At 21.7% G+C, this 18,566-nt stretch overlaps 2 protein-coding genes across 4 annotated transcripts in view; one reads left to right on the forward strand and one right to left on the reverse strand.

Annotated features, from left to right (window-relative positions):
* The first annotated feature begins 5,460 nt into the window (after window positions 1-5,460).
* On the forward strand, window positions 5,461-10,793 carry Ada (adenosine deaminase-like protein). The gene is made up of 8 exons (XM_035874680.2): window positions 5,461-5,558; window positions 5,928-5,980; window positions 6,124-6,269; window positions 6,652-6,843; window positions 7,179-7,416; window positions 8,162-8,297; window positions 8,388-8,488; window positions 9,046-10,793. Exons 2-8 carry the CDS (start codon window positions 5,942-5,944, stop codon window positions 9,250-9,252), a joined length of 1,059 nt encoding a protein of 352 aa, XP_035730573.1. The 5' UTR covers window positions 5,461-5,558; window positions 5,928-5,941; the 3' UTR covers window positions 9,253-10,793.
* Window positions 10,794-15,573: 4,780 nt separating this feature from the next.
* The window catches only part of LOC118445344 (uncharacterized), a 10,634-nt gene continuing 7,641 nt past the window's right edge, over window positions 15,574-18,566 (reverse strand). The window contains exons 5-9 of one of the 3 annotated variants that reach the window (XM_085662499.1): window positions 17,718-17,950; window positions 17,119-17,265; window positions 16,938-17,043; window positions 16,443-16,615; window positions 15,574-15,773 (exon numbers count right to left, since the gene is read on the reverse strand). In XM_085662499.1, coding sequence (XP_085518625.1) covers window positions 15,655-15,773; window positions 16,443-16,615; window positions 16,938-17,043; window positions 17,119-17,265; window positions 17,718-17,950 — 778 coding nt within the window. In that variant the 3' untranslated portion in view covers window positions 15,574-15,654. Of the gene's footprint in view, window positions 15,774-16,442; window positions 16,616-16,937; window positions 17,044-17,118; window positions 17,266-17,717; window positions 17,987-18,566 lie in introns of all 3 variants that reach the window. The other 2 variants (XM_035874674.2, XM_035874677.2) reach the window with 2 other exon arrangements.

An 18,566-nucleotide genomic window follows, 5' to 3' on the forward strand; every position in this document is an offset into this window, starting at 1 on the left:
CATAATTATTGTTATTATTATTATAAAAATTATTAGTATGAAAATTAATGAATTTAATTGAAAAAAAAAAAAAAATAAAAAGAAAAAAATAATGTAATAAAAAAAATAATGTAATAAAAAAACAATGTAACAAATTAAATTGACAAATCAACTTACGTAAATACGATAAAGATAAACGAACAGTACATTTTTAATGGTCCAGTTCCATCTCTTTCTAATTAACGACGATTGCAGCACATTTACGACTTTCCATATTCTAAGCATAATGCCTCTTATCGTTACGGCTGGATTATGCTAAAAATATGGGAATCGTCAAGGCGAGTACGCACAATGTCCAAAATTCTCTCCGCCCCCCACAAAACAAAAAACAAAAAACAAAAAACAAAAAAAAAAAAAAGAAAAGAAAAGAAGAAAAAAAAAATATAAAACAAAATAAAATAAATAAAAGATAAATAAAAGCTCGACTTTCGATTTCTAACAAAAAAAAAAAAAAAAAAAAAAAAATTAAGAAAAAAAAACATTTTCAAATCCAATTCGACGATATTCTCGTGGCCTCGTATTCGATAAGTAGAGCATAATACTTTTAAATCAATATCACAAAGAATTAATACTCTGCTTATCGACAGCGTGACACGTAAAATTGTTATAATATTATATCACATAATCATCGATTTGATCGATCGAATCGATCATGAAACAAACACGAATGAATAATTTAACGTAGAATCCTTTTTGAGTCTTTCTTTTTTATTTTTTATTTTTTTTTTTTACAATTGCAAACTAACACGATTTTATGTCGCAACGACACGTTCACACGATCTCGATCTATGAACAACTAAATCCACTGTTCATTTTTAACGAATTAATTTTTAATAGTTCTTTCTATCTCCTACAACGAATTTTTGTTTTTTACTTCTTTTTTTCTATTTTTTTTTCTTTTTACTTTTAGATAAGGAAGATTCTTAAAAAAAAAAAGAAAAAAGAATTTACATATAAATTACATTTATGTCGCAACGATACGTTCACACGATCTCGATCTATGAACAACTAATTCCACTGTTCATTTTTAACGAATTAATCTCTAATATTTCTTTCTATGTCTTACAACGAATTTTTGTTCTTTTTTCTTCTCTTTTTTTTTTTACTTTTTTTTTTTTCTATTTTTTTTTTTTACTTTTAGATAAGGAAGATTCTTAAAAAAAAAAAGAAAAATTTCACACACACACACATATATATATATATATATATATATATATATATATATAAATATAAAGAAAAGAAAACAAAAAAACGAAGTTGAATTTCTTTCCAATCGAAAAAAATTTCTTACTCGACTTTCGACCGTGTCGGATGTTAAACTGAATGATGACGATGCTGTCATGACCGTCCACACGAAGTGGACGTCTATCAAAGAGAATCTAAGATACGGAATATTTGTTTACGCTTTATGCGATCGCTCTAGCCATAATATAGCCCCGGAAATGCTGATAAAGGGTGGCAAGTGACAACATTAAGAGCTCAGGAATATCAGGAATATAATTATAAATGTTAATCCTTATTCCTAATGGAAAGTGGAGAGAAAGGGAAAAAAAAAAAAAAAAAAGAAAATTATTCATTCGAAAATAAATAATGTCAATCGATAATATCAAGGAGTTATTATGACAAGGTAAAAAAAAAAAAAAAGAAAAAAAATATATATATATATATAAAAGAAAAAGATGAAAAAAAAAAGAAGACAAGGAAACGACGATATTAAATGAAAAAAATTGTCATAATTATAATTGGATATTGTGATTCGTTGATGAAAGAGGTAAGGAATAAAAAAAAAAAAAAACAAAGAAGACGAAAAAAAGAACGTAGAAAAAAAAACGAAAAAAATAAATGCGTATCTATATATATATATATATATATATATAATCGTCACCTTTTTGATCGTTGAAATTTTATATTATTTTGTTTTTACACTCTTTTTGTGGAAGCAAGATTCCTTGATACTTCACTCCGTTCACTTCCAATCCGAGAACGAGAACGTTACTGACGCCTTTAAATTAAAAATTAAAACGGGAACGTTTAAAAATATCTATCTATGTATTAATTATTAAAATAAATTATTTCTATGTGTTAACTTAACGATTCAAAAAAAAAAAAAAAAAAAGAGAAAGAAAAAGATAAAAAAAAAAAAACAGAGTAATACTTTTACCATAATTCTGTAATGGTTTTTTCGTTGTCGTTAGATTTGTATTTGAAAATGATTGATCCTGGCCAGCTACCGTCGATGACATCGTTGGAGAACTTTTTATGATAATATTTTTTTATTATTATTATTATTATTATTATTATTATTATTATTATTATTATTATTATTATTATTATTATTATTATTATTAATTAGAATCTATTATTAATTAAATATATATATACGTGTACTGTTTTTTTTTATTTTTTTTTTATTTTTTTTTATTTCTTTTTTCTTATTTTTTTTTTCTTTTTTTTTTTGTAAATATATAATTAAATAACGTATGACGTTAATTACCCTTGTGTCTCCTCCTTTCCACGATTACTTTCCATAATTTATCTCAATGTAATAAATGTAATAATTATCAATATGTACGATTAATTATATTATTTAATTTTCGTATTTGTAATGTTATCAAATGCGAGGTTATTATTCTTTCTAATTATAATTAATACGATCAAGAGAAACTTACTTACGCGAATATGCTCGTTACCATTCTCGATATCCTTAAATAGTTCCCCTTCCAATTGTCGTACGACACACACCATTTTAAATACTTTTATCGATACTCATCAATATTCTAACATAATCGAAATCGATTAACACACTGTCGCCATTTATAATATCACGTGATTATTATTAAAAGAAAAGAAATAAAAAAAAATAAAAATAAAAGAAAAAAGAAACGTGATAATATATGTCTGTTTAGGTGGTTCAAAAATTTTGGTTTTTTTTTTTTTTATTTTTTTTTTATTTTTTTTTTGGAAAAAAACAAAGAAGGGGAAAAAATTTTATAATAATATACATATAAAGTAGTAATATAAATATAAATATACAATAATATAAATATAATAATATAAATATAAAAAATTATAATAATTTTAATAAATTATGATAATTTTTAAAAGTTATTATAAAAATTATAATATTATAAATTATATAAATTATAAAAATTTTTATAAAAATTATAATGAAAAATTATTATAATTTATAAAAATTATATAATTTAAATAATTATAATTTATAAAAATTATATAATTGAAATAATTATAATAAATAAATTATAATTATAATAGCGATTAGCGTATGATAATGAAATTTTTTATCTTCTTTTCTTTTTTCCTTTTTCCTTTTTTTTCTTTCTTTTTTTCTTTTCTCTTTTGTGAACACCACCACGAAAATATTTTATACGATGTTTCACGACAATTCGAGAGCATGAATTTTTCTTTCATCGTAAAAAATCTAAAAGAAAAAATTTTCGATTTAAAATCGTGAATTTATTTTTTTTTCTTTATTGTAAAAAATCGTCAATGAATTGTAAAGAATCGATGTTTTTTTTGTCAATCAATCATTGATAATCGATATAAATTCTTTAATTTTAATAAAAATATAAAAAATTAGAATTACTTTGGATGTATTATGTAGAATTGAAAAGAAATTTCATAGGATTGCAGTGGAATGAGAGATGGTATTCTAAAAGTCCATCCCATAGATAACTTTGATACTCCCATAATCTTTATTATTTCACTGTTATCGTAAACACTGACGTAATAAGATTCTAATTTATATTGAGATTTAGAATTTATTGAATTGGGAACAAAGAAAAGAAAGTAAAAATATATCATTTCATTATGTTAATAATTAACTTTATGGGATTTTAAACTACGTCAATAATATGATGTTTAAATTCATTACACACACACACACACAGATATATACACACACACACACTCTCTCTTTCATTCATTCTTGATTCATTTTATTAATTGTTTACGTAATTATAGTCATCTGATTTAATTAGTATATGACTTTCTTTGGAAGTAAAACGATAGAGGCGAATATATTATTTTAGAAAATTCGTTTATTTTCATTTTGATCAATTAAAATATGCATTCCGTGACTTCAATAGAATATTATTTTTTCAGCTCTACAAGTACACCTGATAACGTGATCGTTTAGGGTGGTCAACAATAGTAAGCGATCATGCTGGTTAATATAGTTTCAGATAACAGACACCTAAGGTTAAAGTGTTATTTGAAGCTGTTGCCAGGTCGATTATATGCTATGTCAGTTACATTACCATTCCTATCATACGTATTATTTTATTTATTATCATTTGATATTACATTAATAATGACATCTTGATAATGTATATTAACGAAATAATGATTATTATTATTTTATTTAATTACTTTTATATTGATATTAATTTTCAATTATAATTATTTTTAATTATAAATACTTCAGTTATAATTGTTTAGTATATTAAAAAAATTTTTCAATTTATATATATATATATATATATATATATATATATATATATATAATAATTAAATTAGAAAATAAGAATTTTTTAATTATATCGAGATTGAATTAAAAAATTAAAATTTTCTATATATAATTAATATATTAATATATAAAATTTTCAATATATATTAATATATATATAATTAAAAAAATATATATATATAAATATATATATATTTAAATATATTTAAATTTATATATATATATATATATTTATTTATAATATATATATATATAAATATAGATATATATATATATATATATAAATAAATATATATAATATATATATATATATATAAATAAAAAATTAAAGTTTTATTTATTAACAATATTATTAGAAAGTTCATAAAAATTGTAGGAATTAAAAAAAAAGGAAATAATATAAAAATTATAAGGAGAAATTAATTGAATAATTAAAATTTTCTATTTATATTTAAATCGTGTATATTGAAATTAGAATTATTTTATATATATATATATATATATATATATATATATATAATAATTAGTATTATTTCTTATCGATATTAATACAAAAAATTATAATAAAAATTGGTAATAGAAAAATTATTATCTTTTTATTTAGACATAAATAATACATATATATAATTTATTTTAATATAATTAATATATATATATAAATATATATATAATTTAATTAGACATAAATAATATATATATATATATATATATATATATATATACAAAATTACATTTTGAATTTAAATTTAAATGTTGCATTAATAAACAAATATATATATATATTTTTTTTGTTTTCTTTTCTTTTTTATTATCATATAAAAAAAGAGTAAAAAAAATTCGTAAAGATCTGATAATATTCCAAAGATTTAAAATTCGAACGCATTTAGTAACCCATAGTTATTTCGTTATTTTGCCGATAGGAGCGCTCAAAGTCACTATATTATTGACTTCATTTGAGATTCTACGAACAGTTCAGTTTTGTGTTTCTTACCGGTATTACGGACGTCTCATTAACGCGGGATAGAACACTGAGGTAAGAATTATCCATTTGTTTAATTTTATTAATCGTTAAATACATAAAATAGTTTAACATTTTCATATAAATCTTTATAACGTGATACAATTAGATTAGATCTAACTTTGATTAGGTTAAAATTATTAACGTTAATTTTGGAAGATAAATATAGGGGAAAAAAAAAATAGAGAATATCAAACTGCTAAGCTTTCATAAACTGTCACTTTGAAACGATTGGCGCTTTAATCTAAAACGACCATATATATATATATATAACTGCGATATTTTTAAGTTAATTTTGTGTGATTTTCAATAAAAAAAAAAAGAAAATATTATTTATCACTATATTGTATAACGGATAATAAAAATCTTTTCAACAATTTCTAGGACAAATTATCATCATGGATTTGAAAAATTTTTGTCGAAAGTTACCAAAGATCGTAAGTATATTATTTGTATATTTGAATATGTACGTACGTTACATTGCTTTTGATAGTTCATAATTCTGTCTCTTCGTATCTTTTTCTTTCTTTCTTTTCTTTTTTTTTTTTTTTTTTCTTTTTTTTTATACTCTCTTTTACAGGAATTACATGCCCATTTAAGTGGTTCTCTCACTTTACCGACATTGAAAAAGATTTATCTAATGACAAATACAGAGATTATGCCAAATGCACAGTTTATGTCCTTTGAGAAATACGTACAACAACAGACGGCGAAAAATTTGAAAGAGTACGTATTAATTATTAATTTTGTCATCTCCGTATTACACACACATGTATATAATATATATATTGTGTATCAATAAATTATTTACCTAATAATATTTACTTAATATTATCGTAGATAATATTAATTTGAAGAAAATGATAAAAGTCAGAAAAGATAAGGAATAATGTTTTCTTCTTCCTTGTTGTTTTTTTGTTTGTTTGTTTTTTTCTCTTATTATTTGTTTGGTTTTTTTTTCTTTTTTTTTTTTTTTTTCTTCCGTTTCACCCTCTTCGCTGTCGTTTCGCTTTTGTCGTTTTGTTGTCTTTTTCTTCTTCTTTTTTTTTTGTTTCTTCTTTTTTTTTTGTTTCTTCTTCTTTTTTTTTTTCTTTTTTTTTTTTTACAGATGTTTCAAATTATTCCACGTAATACATTCGTTAACAGTTTCCCCTCAAGCCATTTATATTGCCACATGTGACGTAATAAGGGAATTCATGGAGGACAATGTTATTTATTTGGAATTAAGAAGTACACCACGGGATGTAGAAGGAAGAATGACGAAGAAAGAATATATCGAAGCTATGATAAATGCCATATGGTAAGGAAAAAAAAAAAGCAAAAAAAAAAAAATAAATAAAGGAAAAAAAATTATAATAATAATAATGATGACTATAATAATGATAATAATGATAACAATGATAATAATAATGATAATATTAATGATAATAATAATGATAATAAGATAGACAATTTTTTAAATCATAGAAAAAAAAATTGTATAATATATATATATATATATTTTTTTTTTATTTAATTTAATTTAATTTTATTTTACTTTATTTTATTTAATTTTATTTTATTTTGTTTTGTTTTTTTTTTCTTTTTTCTTTTTTTTTCTCTTTTTGTTTTAATATTTTTCTTTTTTCGTTTTAGTGTATCTAAAAAGACTTATCCTAATATAATCGTTAAATTATTAATATCAGTTGATCGGGCTCAAGGTTGCGAGAATGCCAAAGAAAATTGTCGCTTAGCAATACATTATGCGAAGCAATATCCAGATATAGTAAAGGGAGTTGATTTTGGTGGAGATCCGGTTAAAGGAAAATTGCATTACAAACCTTTATATGAAGCGCGACAAAATGGTTTAAAAGTCGTAGTACATGCTGCGGAGGTATATATATTTATATATATATATATATATTTAATTCTATATACACAATTATTTATTAATAGATATATGATTATATATATATATATATATGTATATATTTATATATATATTTATAACGATAATTTATAAATATACATATGTATGTATACGAATTTGTATATTATATAATTTATATATATATATATATATTTTTTTTTTAATTTATATTAATTTTTATAAATTTCATGCATATATATTTTATATATACATATAAATTTATAATTTATATATATATAATATAATATAATATAATGTATAAATAGATATCTTAATATTTGTATACATATATATATATATATACATATAAATTTATAATTAGTATATATATATATATATATATACATATAAATTTATAATTAGTATATATATATATATATATATACATATAAATTTATAATTAGTATATATATATATATATATATACATATAAATTTATAATTAGTATATATATATATATATACATATAAATTTATAATTAGTATATATATATATATACATATAAATTTATAATTAGTATATATATATATATATATAATATAATATAGTATATAAATAGATATCTATCTGTATGTATGTATATATATACATATAAATAGATATCTATATGTATATATATATACATATAAATTTATAATTAGTATATATATATATATATAATATAATATAGTATATAAATAGATATCTTAATATATGTCCGTGTAAATAGATTCCTAATAAAAGCGAGACATTAGAAGTACTTGAACTTCGTCCAGATAGACTGGGTCATGGTACTTGTATACATCCTAACCTTGGAGGTTCAGTTGCCGCATTTGATTATTTATGTAAAGCACAAATTCCTGTAGGTAAGTAATATAAGATTGTTTGACAGAGAACAGAGAAAAAAAAACCATTTAAAAACATTTTTTTTTTCCTTTTTTTTTTCTACCTAATAGAATTGTGTTTGACCTCAAATATTAAATGTGGAACCGTACGTTCATATGAAGATCATCAATTCAAATATTTGTATCAAACTGGGCATCCCATTTGTATCTGTGTAAGTATAATATTTATATTCAATCGTTTCAATTGAAATTAATTTTTAATAATCTTTTAAATATACACACACATACACATATACATTCATACGTGTAAATTAATTAATATATAAATCTAATTATATAAATCTAATATATATATATATATATATATATATATATATATATATAATTTAATTGATTTTCAAAAATATTTTCAACAATATTTTTCCTATGAATAATTTATTATTTATTTAATATATTATCTTTAAAAAATCAATCTTCAAATCATTTCGATTGATTCGCATTCTTCTCATATATTTCTACTTTTAAAAATAACTTTTCGAACAATTACATTTACATTATTATTTATTTATTTATTTATTTTTATTCGTAATAGTGATTTTTTTTTTTTTTTTTAATAGTATCATTTATTTAAGATTTATGTCGAAATTGCTTGTAATTTTCTTTTCTTCTTTTCTTTTTTGTTTTTTTTTTTTCACTCGAATTCCTTTCTAAATATAAATCGTTTACGTATCCCCCCTTTCTTTTTTTTTTTTTTTTTTTTTTTTTACAGACGGATGACAAAGGAATGTACAACACGACATTATCCAAAGAATTTGAAATTATTACTAATACATTCGATCTTAAAAAAGGGGATCTCGTTAATATTTGCAGATCATCGATAGAGTCCTCGTTCGCCAGCACTAATGAGAAATTAAGGTTATTTTCCATTTTAAACGATTTCGATAAAAAGGGAAAAACGTTAAGTAAACATCCTTGATTAAAAGGAAATTAAATTTTATTTCATACATTTTCACGAAGTAATGTGATCATATAATAATGTCCAATATTATTATCATCAAATGGATTGATCATTATGAATTCTAAATGTAATAAATTTGTCGTTCATACGAGATCGAAATGATAATGAAAAGAGTAAGAAGAAGAAGAAGAAGGAAAGAAAAGAAAAGAAAAGAAAAACAAAAATGAAAAGTAAAAAAGGAAGAACCTATCAACTGAACACTTTTGAAATAATGTTATAAGCAATAAAAGAAAAATAAATTTCTTTCGCTCCTAAACATTGTATCATAAACTAATGAGAATCATTTGATTCTTTTTCTTTTTTCTTTTCTCTCTTTTTTTTTTTTTTTTTTTTTACTTTTTCTTTTCTTTTCTTTTCTTTTCTTTTTTTTTTCTTTTCTTTTCTTTTCTTTTCGCATTTCAATCATGATTACGACTTCGTGAAGATAAAGAAAAAAAAAAAAAAAAAAAAAAGAATACATTAAAACGAACTCTTCGAGGGAAACAAAGTTAAATGATACAAAGTTAACAAAGATTTATTATATTAAATAGGGAAAAGTCAAGTGTACCTGAAAAAAATAAGAAAACTTTAAATTTAATCTTTTTTTTTCTTTCTCTCTTTTTTTTTTTGTTTCTTTTTTTTTTTTTCTTTATTTTTATCTTTATTTCCTGAAATGAAGGTAAAAGAAAGGAAAGGAAAAACAAAAAAAAAAAAGAAGAACAAAGAAAAAACACCAAAAAAAAATAAATAAATAAATAAATGGACAAGTAAAATTGAACGGGAAAAAAAATCGAGAGAAAGTTAATGAGAACGACAAAGAAAGAAAGAAAGAAAAAAGAAATGGAAAAAGAAAAAAAATTAAATGAAAATAAAACGAAGAAACGAACGAACGAAAGAAAATAAGAAAGATGGACGAGTCGAAGGACAATGGAATGGGACTTTTTTCTTTTTTTTTTTTTTTTTAAATCGCTTCGATATATTTGATCTTTTTTATATTTTAATATTTTTCTTTTTTTTTTTTTTCTTCTTTCTTTTCTCTTCTCTGTTTTTTTTTTTAACTAATGAAGACAATAAAAAAAAAAAAAAAAAGAAAAAAAAATATAACATACATAATGATCATTTGATCTATAAATGAATAATAAACGAAGCCTCAGGTCGATCAAAATACTTGGTAAATAATAAATGATCGAGCGAGATTAGAGATAACATATTGATTAATATTAATTGAAGTTATTAAAAAAATATTCATGGTAAGATTAAACAATCGGATATATTATCAGAATGATATTTAACAGACCTTTTTTTTCTTTTTTTTTTTTTTTCTTCTTTTTTTCTTTGTGCGAATTTACATAGATATAAGAATCAATGGTCCGACGTTTAATTATTTTTTTATATGAGACAACGTTAAATATCATATTATCAGCTGATAAATATTTTCTTTTGGAGTTTCAGTAAATGTCGTAGAAAAATTATACGCATATGCAAACATATATATATATATATATATATATATATATATGGATGTGTGTTTGAAAAAAAAAAAGAGAGACAGAGAGAGAGAGATAGAGAGAGAGAGAGAGAGAGAGAGAGAGAGAGAGAGAGAGAGAGAGAGAGAGAGAGAGAGAGAGATTAGAATTATATGAAATAATGGTTTAAATTCAATGGACAGACAGACGAATGTAATTTATTATTTCAATATTAAGTGCACGATCGAAGGTCATTAATTTTGAATTATTTACTTCTATAAAAATCAATAAAAATATAGTTATTCATTTATGAATTTGATTGAAGATATAAACTCACATAAACGCAATGCTTTTGATCAGAATATTTATATATATATATATATATATATATATATATATATAATATTTAACAGCGAGGTGACCTTGTAAATGATTCTATATATAAAAGGAATATTATTATTAATGTTTTCCTTGTATCCATATTTGTATAAATATATATATATAAATATATATATATATATATATAAATATACATTTGCATATTTATATATTTCTTTATATCAATGTAATTATATAAATATATATTGTATATATATATATATATCATATATCATATATATGATATATATATATATATATATCATATATATGATATATATATATATATATATATATATCATATATATATATATATATATATATATATATATCATATATTATATATACGTATAGATATCAGAAAACTTAATATCGCAGATTCCTATAGTAATAATAATATATAGTTGAATAGATAATTTTCTAATATTAAAATCTAATATCTGATACTAGTAATATAATAAATATACTCGTCCTATATATATATATATGTATATATTTAGTTTTTTATATTCTCTCTTTTTATTTTATTTTATTTTCTTCTTTTTTCTCTTTTTTTCTTTTTTCCACACTCGACAAATTGTTCCACAAGTTGATTTTATCGTAAGATCTCACAATGACTTTGTGAATAATTAAAGATGAAAAGAAAAAAGGAAAGAAAATAAAAAAAAAAAAGAAGGAAAAAAAGATAAAAAGGAAATGTCGCGAAAAATATTCATTCTCATCTTTCTAAATCTCTCTTCACTAAACAATTTTCTATCTTCTTTTATTCTTCTTGCTCTCGTTTCTATTCTGATTCGTTCTTTTTATTCTCTTTTTTCAATTTTTTTTTTCTTTCTTTTTTTTTTTTCTCTCTCGAACGATCAAAGAATTTTTCTTAAACATTTTACAATTTTATATAAAATTTATTCGCACAACAAATTTTTCTTCCACTTTCATCTTCCCCCATCCCCCATGGGAAGGTGGTGGGGGAGCTCTTTCAACTTTCACTTTTAAGCTCATCATTTTGTTAACAATCTTTATTATTTTTTTCTTTTTCTTTTTATTTTTTTCTGCTTTAAATTTCTTCCTCCTCTCTCGTTTCGCCATCGGTCACAGAATTTTTATCGAGTAAGGATCAGAATTTGTGAATCATTAAATTTTGACATTATTAACGTCACAATTGTACGTTCAATTGTATTTTGTCGTTGACATCGATGATGTCATTAGAATGAAAACAAAAAGGAAAAGTGTGCATTCGAAAGGTATGGTTGATCGATTGAAGGATAAAAGATAAAAAAAAAATTATGGAAAGATCGAAAGATCAAAAAGAAAGAGTGGGGGAGAGGAAAATGAACCAGGAAAGAAAAGAGGGAAAAAATAATTAAAAAATAACAAAAAAAAAAAAGAGAAAGGAAAGAGAAGACATAGTACAAATTATAAAAGTGAGACAAAAGAAAAAAAAAATATAACTATAATAAAATTGCGATTGCTCATTCATTGAACGTATTAATGACTAATATAATATAATATATCTTCTCTTCAGTGTAAAGAATTTGGTAAATAAAAAGGGAGAGGTGAGGTGGGTGGGGGATGGGGTGCGGGGAAGGGATGACAATAATGATAAAAGAAAATGAAATAAAAGGAAAAGTGAAAAGAAATGGAAATGGTCGACATGTGTTCATGTTTTTCCATCTTTTCTTTTCTGCTCTTTCCAATTTTTTTCTTTTCTTTTTTCTGTTTTTTATCTTCCCCCCCCCTTTTTTTTTTTTATTTTTTTTTATTTTTTTTTATCAGTTCGTCTCACTCTGAGTTCCGATATTAATTAATTGCGGGATTAATTATGGGATTTCGTCGAAGATATGTTAAGATCGATCGCATTTTTATATTTCCATTTTTTTTTTTTTATATATATGTATATATATATATATAAATACATATATATATATAGATATATATAAATAATCTCTTTTATTTCATCTCTATTCTCATTTATTTCCATTGTGAATTTCCATTAATGCAATCATCGTGATTATGATCTCGATGTATTGATTTTTTTTTCTTTGCTACGCAAAAAGAATAAAAAATAAAAAATTATAAATTAAAAAAAAAAAAAAAAAAAAAAGAAGAAGAAGAAAGGAAAAAGTATAACATTTTAATCGTCAGATCAAATAGAGAATATATATATTTTCCAAAGGACAATTGAAAATTACATTGGTATCTGTTAATTGATTTTTCGTAAAAATTTGATTTGATCACATTGTACGTGCGACGATTAGAATTGAAAAATTTTCTATCAATTTTGAATAAAATTGAATTGAATTATAAATTGTGCTACATAAAAGAATATTAAAACTTTATAGATAAATTCAAAGTCAATTATTAATGAAAATAGAAAGGGAATTGAATTCGTGAATCATAAATCAAAAAAGGAAAAAAGACAACAATAAACAAACAAACAAAAAATATTGAAATATGAAAAGCAATTCGAACAAAAAAAAACAAAAACAAAAAACAAAAAAGAATGTACAACAATCTAATTTAAAATCAATGGTGTCATTAATCCTATGGGGGAAAAAGTTCGTCGTTATCTGAAATCATCTGAAATGTACGATCGACTTATTGCGATCCAAATACGTTGATTAGAATTGAATGGATCATTGATGAAATTTGGCTTAAAAAAGAACAAAAAAAATTTTTAAAACGAAAAAAGATATAACAAAGTAAAAAATTAAAAAAAAAAAAAAAGAAATGAAAACGGACGAATTTTATATATATATATATATATATATATATATATATATATATATAAAAAATTCGTATATATATTGTAATTTTATTATCTTTTTCGAGGTCATGCACATGATCGATTAGAAATAGATAAAACATTTATTTGGCGTAAGTGTATATTTGATTACGATCGATATATCTGTCCACATAGATTAGATTTTTATTTCTAACATTTTTCTAATCATTGATGTTAAGAAAAAAAAAATCATCAAAAATTACGGGGAAAGGGGAGTGTATAGCTGACCAAAAGAACAAGGACTATTATTAAATTTTTATATATACATATGTACACATATATACACACACACATATATATATATATATGTATATGTATGTATGTATGTATGTATGTATGTGTGTATGTATTTGTGCATATGTATATATATATATGTATATATGTGTACACATACATGTTGTATCTATTTTTATGTAGACATGTGTTTTCTTTTATGCGATTAAATTATTCACGATTATATGAAAAAATGTAAAAATCCAGAAAGCGATCATTGTTTATTGAAATTAGGATAATTTTTTAATAGTAATATTATTATTATTAATATTATTTTTTCTCTTATATTAATATCTCTTTATAATTGATCATTGATTTAAATATTTATGATATACTTTCTGGATATAAATATATGTGTGTATGTGTATATATACATATACATATACATATATATATACACATTTAGTATGACACATGTATTATATTAATTTATCTATTAATGTATTTATATTGATCTATTTAATTTATATACCAGCGTATCTTGATGTGATATTATCTAAATTATTTCTAATAATAATTTGATAATTATGATCGTTGTAATAATTATGCGCCGAACGAATAGGATTAAAAAAACGAAAAAAATAAAAACAGAAAAAAAAAACAAAAAAAGAACAAGAACATAAAATAAATATAAGAAAGGAAAGAGAAAAGGGGTAAATGAAAAAAAAAAAATAATAATAATAAATAAATAAATAAATAAAATACAATCAAAACGAAGATAAATGTAAACGAATGATTAAGAAAAATTTCATACAAGCGATGTTTATTCCTGGAGAATATAATGTAACAAAAGATTTCAATACATACGCACACCAACATGAATTAATTGTTGAAATTATTATTATAAATTTATAAAAAAAAAGAAGAAGTTTTAATACAAAGATAATTTATATTATATATATATATATATATATATATACATATATATGTTATACAAAGCTAAATGAAATATTACGTATAAATATATTGTGTAAAATATTATTAGTTAAAATTTACAAAATTCGATAAAAATGAGAATAATTTTTAATTATAGTTATTGCATGACGATATTTGAATTTAACCTGTATATATATATATACGTGAATTTTATAAGATATTATTGTTTTATATAAAATTTATTAATGTGAAATAAACTCAATAAGGTTAAAGGTAACTCAATTAAAAATAAGAAATATATATATATATATATATATATATTTATATATATTTATATATTCATATATATATATACAATATTTATGTATAATATATATATATATTATATATATAAATAATATGTGGATATATATGAATATATAAATATATTATTTTTCGGATATATATATACATGTATATGTAATATTATTATGATTATAAGGTGTATATTATTCACATATTATTGTGATATTTACATTATTATAATTCTTTTTGTTTTTTTTTTTTTTTTTATTATTACATATATGTCAATATTTATATTATTATTAATCGCATTAATCTTCATCATTATCGTTCATTGATCGATGTCGTTGATGTCTCGGTCAAATTGTTTTTTGCAAATAGGACACCTTGGTAAGTTACACCATGTAATTCAAGACAAACAAATATGGTCTCTTTTGCGTCTCCTGTGAGGGCGAAAAAAAAATCAAGAAATACGAAAAAATTATTTCTTTTTTTCTTTTCTTCTTTTTTTTTTCTTTTTTTTCTTTCTTTTTTTTTATTGTATCTTTATTTTTCTTTGTTTTCTTTTCTGTTTTTTTTTTTTTTCCTTACTTTATACAAATTCGAAAGAAAAACGTTTCCTTTTCATATTTTAAATTAAAAACTTTATCTTTCGAATTGAAAATCAATAAGATCAATTAATTAATAAATTAATGAAGTCGAAGTTTTATTCGATTGAATTAATGAAACAATAATTGACTGTAAGAAAAAGGAAAAAGAAAAAAAGAAGATGAAAAAAGAACAAGAGAAACATTCGAAGGAAAATAAAAAAAAAAAAAATTTTTTTTTGAAAAACTTTGAAACGATTTGAACGATTCAAATGATAAGAAAAGAAAACGAAAAAAATGAAGAAAATAAGATAGATAATTGGAAAAGGAGGAAGAAATAAGAAAAAAAAAATAAGTATAAGAGCAGGATGATGAATGAAAAAAAAAAAAGAAAAGAAAGAAAAAAAGAATAATAATAAAATAAAAAAAAAGTTCTAAAAAAATGAAGAAAGAAAAAAAAGAAAAACAAACAAAGGAGCAAATGACAATAGAGAAGAAAAAAATAAAATGAAAATAAGTACATGCCTCGACTGATTATATTGATGCAAGTTGAGGTTGATGTTGTAAGACTTTGTTCGGTAGTAGAGCTATTTTCGTCAAATGGTCTTTTAAGGGATGATTTTAATTTAACATTCTTATTAATCGATGGAATACCACTGTTGTTAGATGACAATAAGTATTCAGATGACGATGATGATCTAAATTAAGAAAAAAAAAAAAAATATATATATATATACCTCTCTATAAAAAAAAAAAAGAAAATAAAAAAGAAACGAACAAACAACAAAGAGAAAAAGAAAATTATTTAATTTCTTATCGAACGTTTTGAGTTTTGGAAATTAAAAATAAAAAATAAATAAGGGAGTAATGAAGGAAGAAATTAAAGAAAAAAAAAAAAAAAAAAAAAAACAAAGTCAAAGAAAGTGAACATAAACAAAAGTAAATAATAAAAAATAAATGAAAAGAAGAAAGAAAAAAGAAAAGAAAAAAAGGAAATAAATATAATAATCGTTCTCTCACTTAAGATTTATAGCCTTTGTTTGTTCCTCCGAATTGTTTCGTTGTTTTATTGATCTCAATTTTAATCGGCCCTTTGACGTTTGTAATGTCGACGATGTCTCATTTCCTGTTGAAGAATGATTATTATTGTCATTATTAGAATTAATAAATTTTAATCATTAATAAATATTGGGATTCGTACGTAAATCATCGGACATTTTTGTTACAGATTGTCCAGAAATTTCTGTTATATTCGATATTTGCGATGCTACTTTAACATTTTTATATTTTTTTTTTTTAGTTATTATCGATAGATATTCGTCTATGATTGTTTCAATATCAGGGAGTTCTGTAAAGGAATTGTAATTTTGTCCTTAATTAAATGATATCAATACGGATAATAAAAAAAAATGTATGACGTTAATTGATTTTTTTTTTTTTTTTTGTTCCACTTCGACAAATATTGAATGAACGATCAAAGAGATCATTTGCAAAATGATATAAAAGTTATATAAATATTGGGATATATAGATTTATTTTTGACATAATAAATATTTGAATTTGTTCTTTGATGATCTCTAATCAATATATTCGAATTATTCGATATAAGTTCAGTTTAATATCGTCCGATATAATGTGAATAAAGCAATGATATTATATAAAATCAAAAGCAATTATTAAAATTATATAAATTTATTACTAATCGAAATTTGATCATTGATAAAGATCAAGTGCGATCTTTTTTTTTCTTATTTTTTTTTTTTTTTTTGAATATCCACTTAAATTATTTCTTTGGCTTACTTGAATTCGATTCTTGCATTAGATGATTAGAATGATTAGATAATTGTTTATGTGGCGATTGTCTCGATAGCTCTGCCAAAAAAGATGTAGGTGATGATGGTTCTTTTGGTTCCTGTTCTAATAATTCCTCTATGATTGATTTCATTGGATCCATGTTTTCATCGGACTTATTATTCTTTCGAAGATCATTATCGATTATCGCGAAGAGTTGAACTTTGTTCGATAATTTGAACCTATGGCATTCATAGTCGTATAGATATTTAATGTACCTGTAATATTACATGTATATATTAATTTCTTATTATTATTATTATTATTATTATTTTTATTTTTCTTTTATTTTCTTTTTTTTTTTCTTTTTCTTTTTTGTAGTATCATTACAAATATTATAGGCAAGATCAATCTAAATAAATTAATTTATGTACGATCTAACAGAAAGAGAATAAAAGGATATATCAGTGATAATAATTTATCTTTGTGATCGATTAATAATATTATATATAATATATAATATTATATATAATATTATATAAAAAAAATAGAATTTTTCCTTTTCTAAGCTTATCTTATATTAGATTTTTAATTTTGAACGAGAAGTAATAAAAAAAAGAAAAAAAAAAATAACAAATAGCAATTAGGAAAAAGCGTATAGTCAAAAGAGAGATACAAAGATATATAAATAGCAAGAGATTGAACAGGGTGAGAATCATGAAACATGAAGCATGAAACATTGATGCATGAAGCGTGAAACGTGAGGCATGAAGCATGAGGCGTGAGGCATGAAGCATGAGGCGTGAGGCGTGAAGTGTGAAGCATGAAGCGTGAAACGTGAAACGAAGAGCGAGACGA

This window comes from Vespa mandarinia, chromosome 18 (assembly GCF_050613455.1).
Source record: "Vespa mandarinia isolate Hongniang chromosome 18, ASM5061345v1, whole genome shotgun sequence".
Taxonomy (NCBI): domain Eukaryota; kingdom Metazoa; phylum Arthropoda; class Insecta; order Hymenoptera; family Vespidae; genus Vespa; species Vespa mandarinia.

What these genes read in the sequence shown, in the direction of transcription:
- Ada (XM_035874680.2), top strand. Translation starts at nt 5,942, where the DNA reads ATGGATTTGAAAAATTTTTGTCGAAAGTTACCAAAGATC. An exon ending in GTCGAAAGTTACCAAAGATC is followed by an intron (nt 5,981 to 6,123) that starts GTAAGTATATTA and finishes TCTCTTTTACAG; the next exon opens with GAATTACATGCCCATTTAAG. An exon ending in ACGGCGAAAAATTTGAAAGA is followed by an intron (nt 6,270 to 6,651) that starts GTACGTATTAAT and finishes TTTTTTTTACAG; the next exon opens with ATGTTTCAAATTATTCCACG.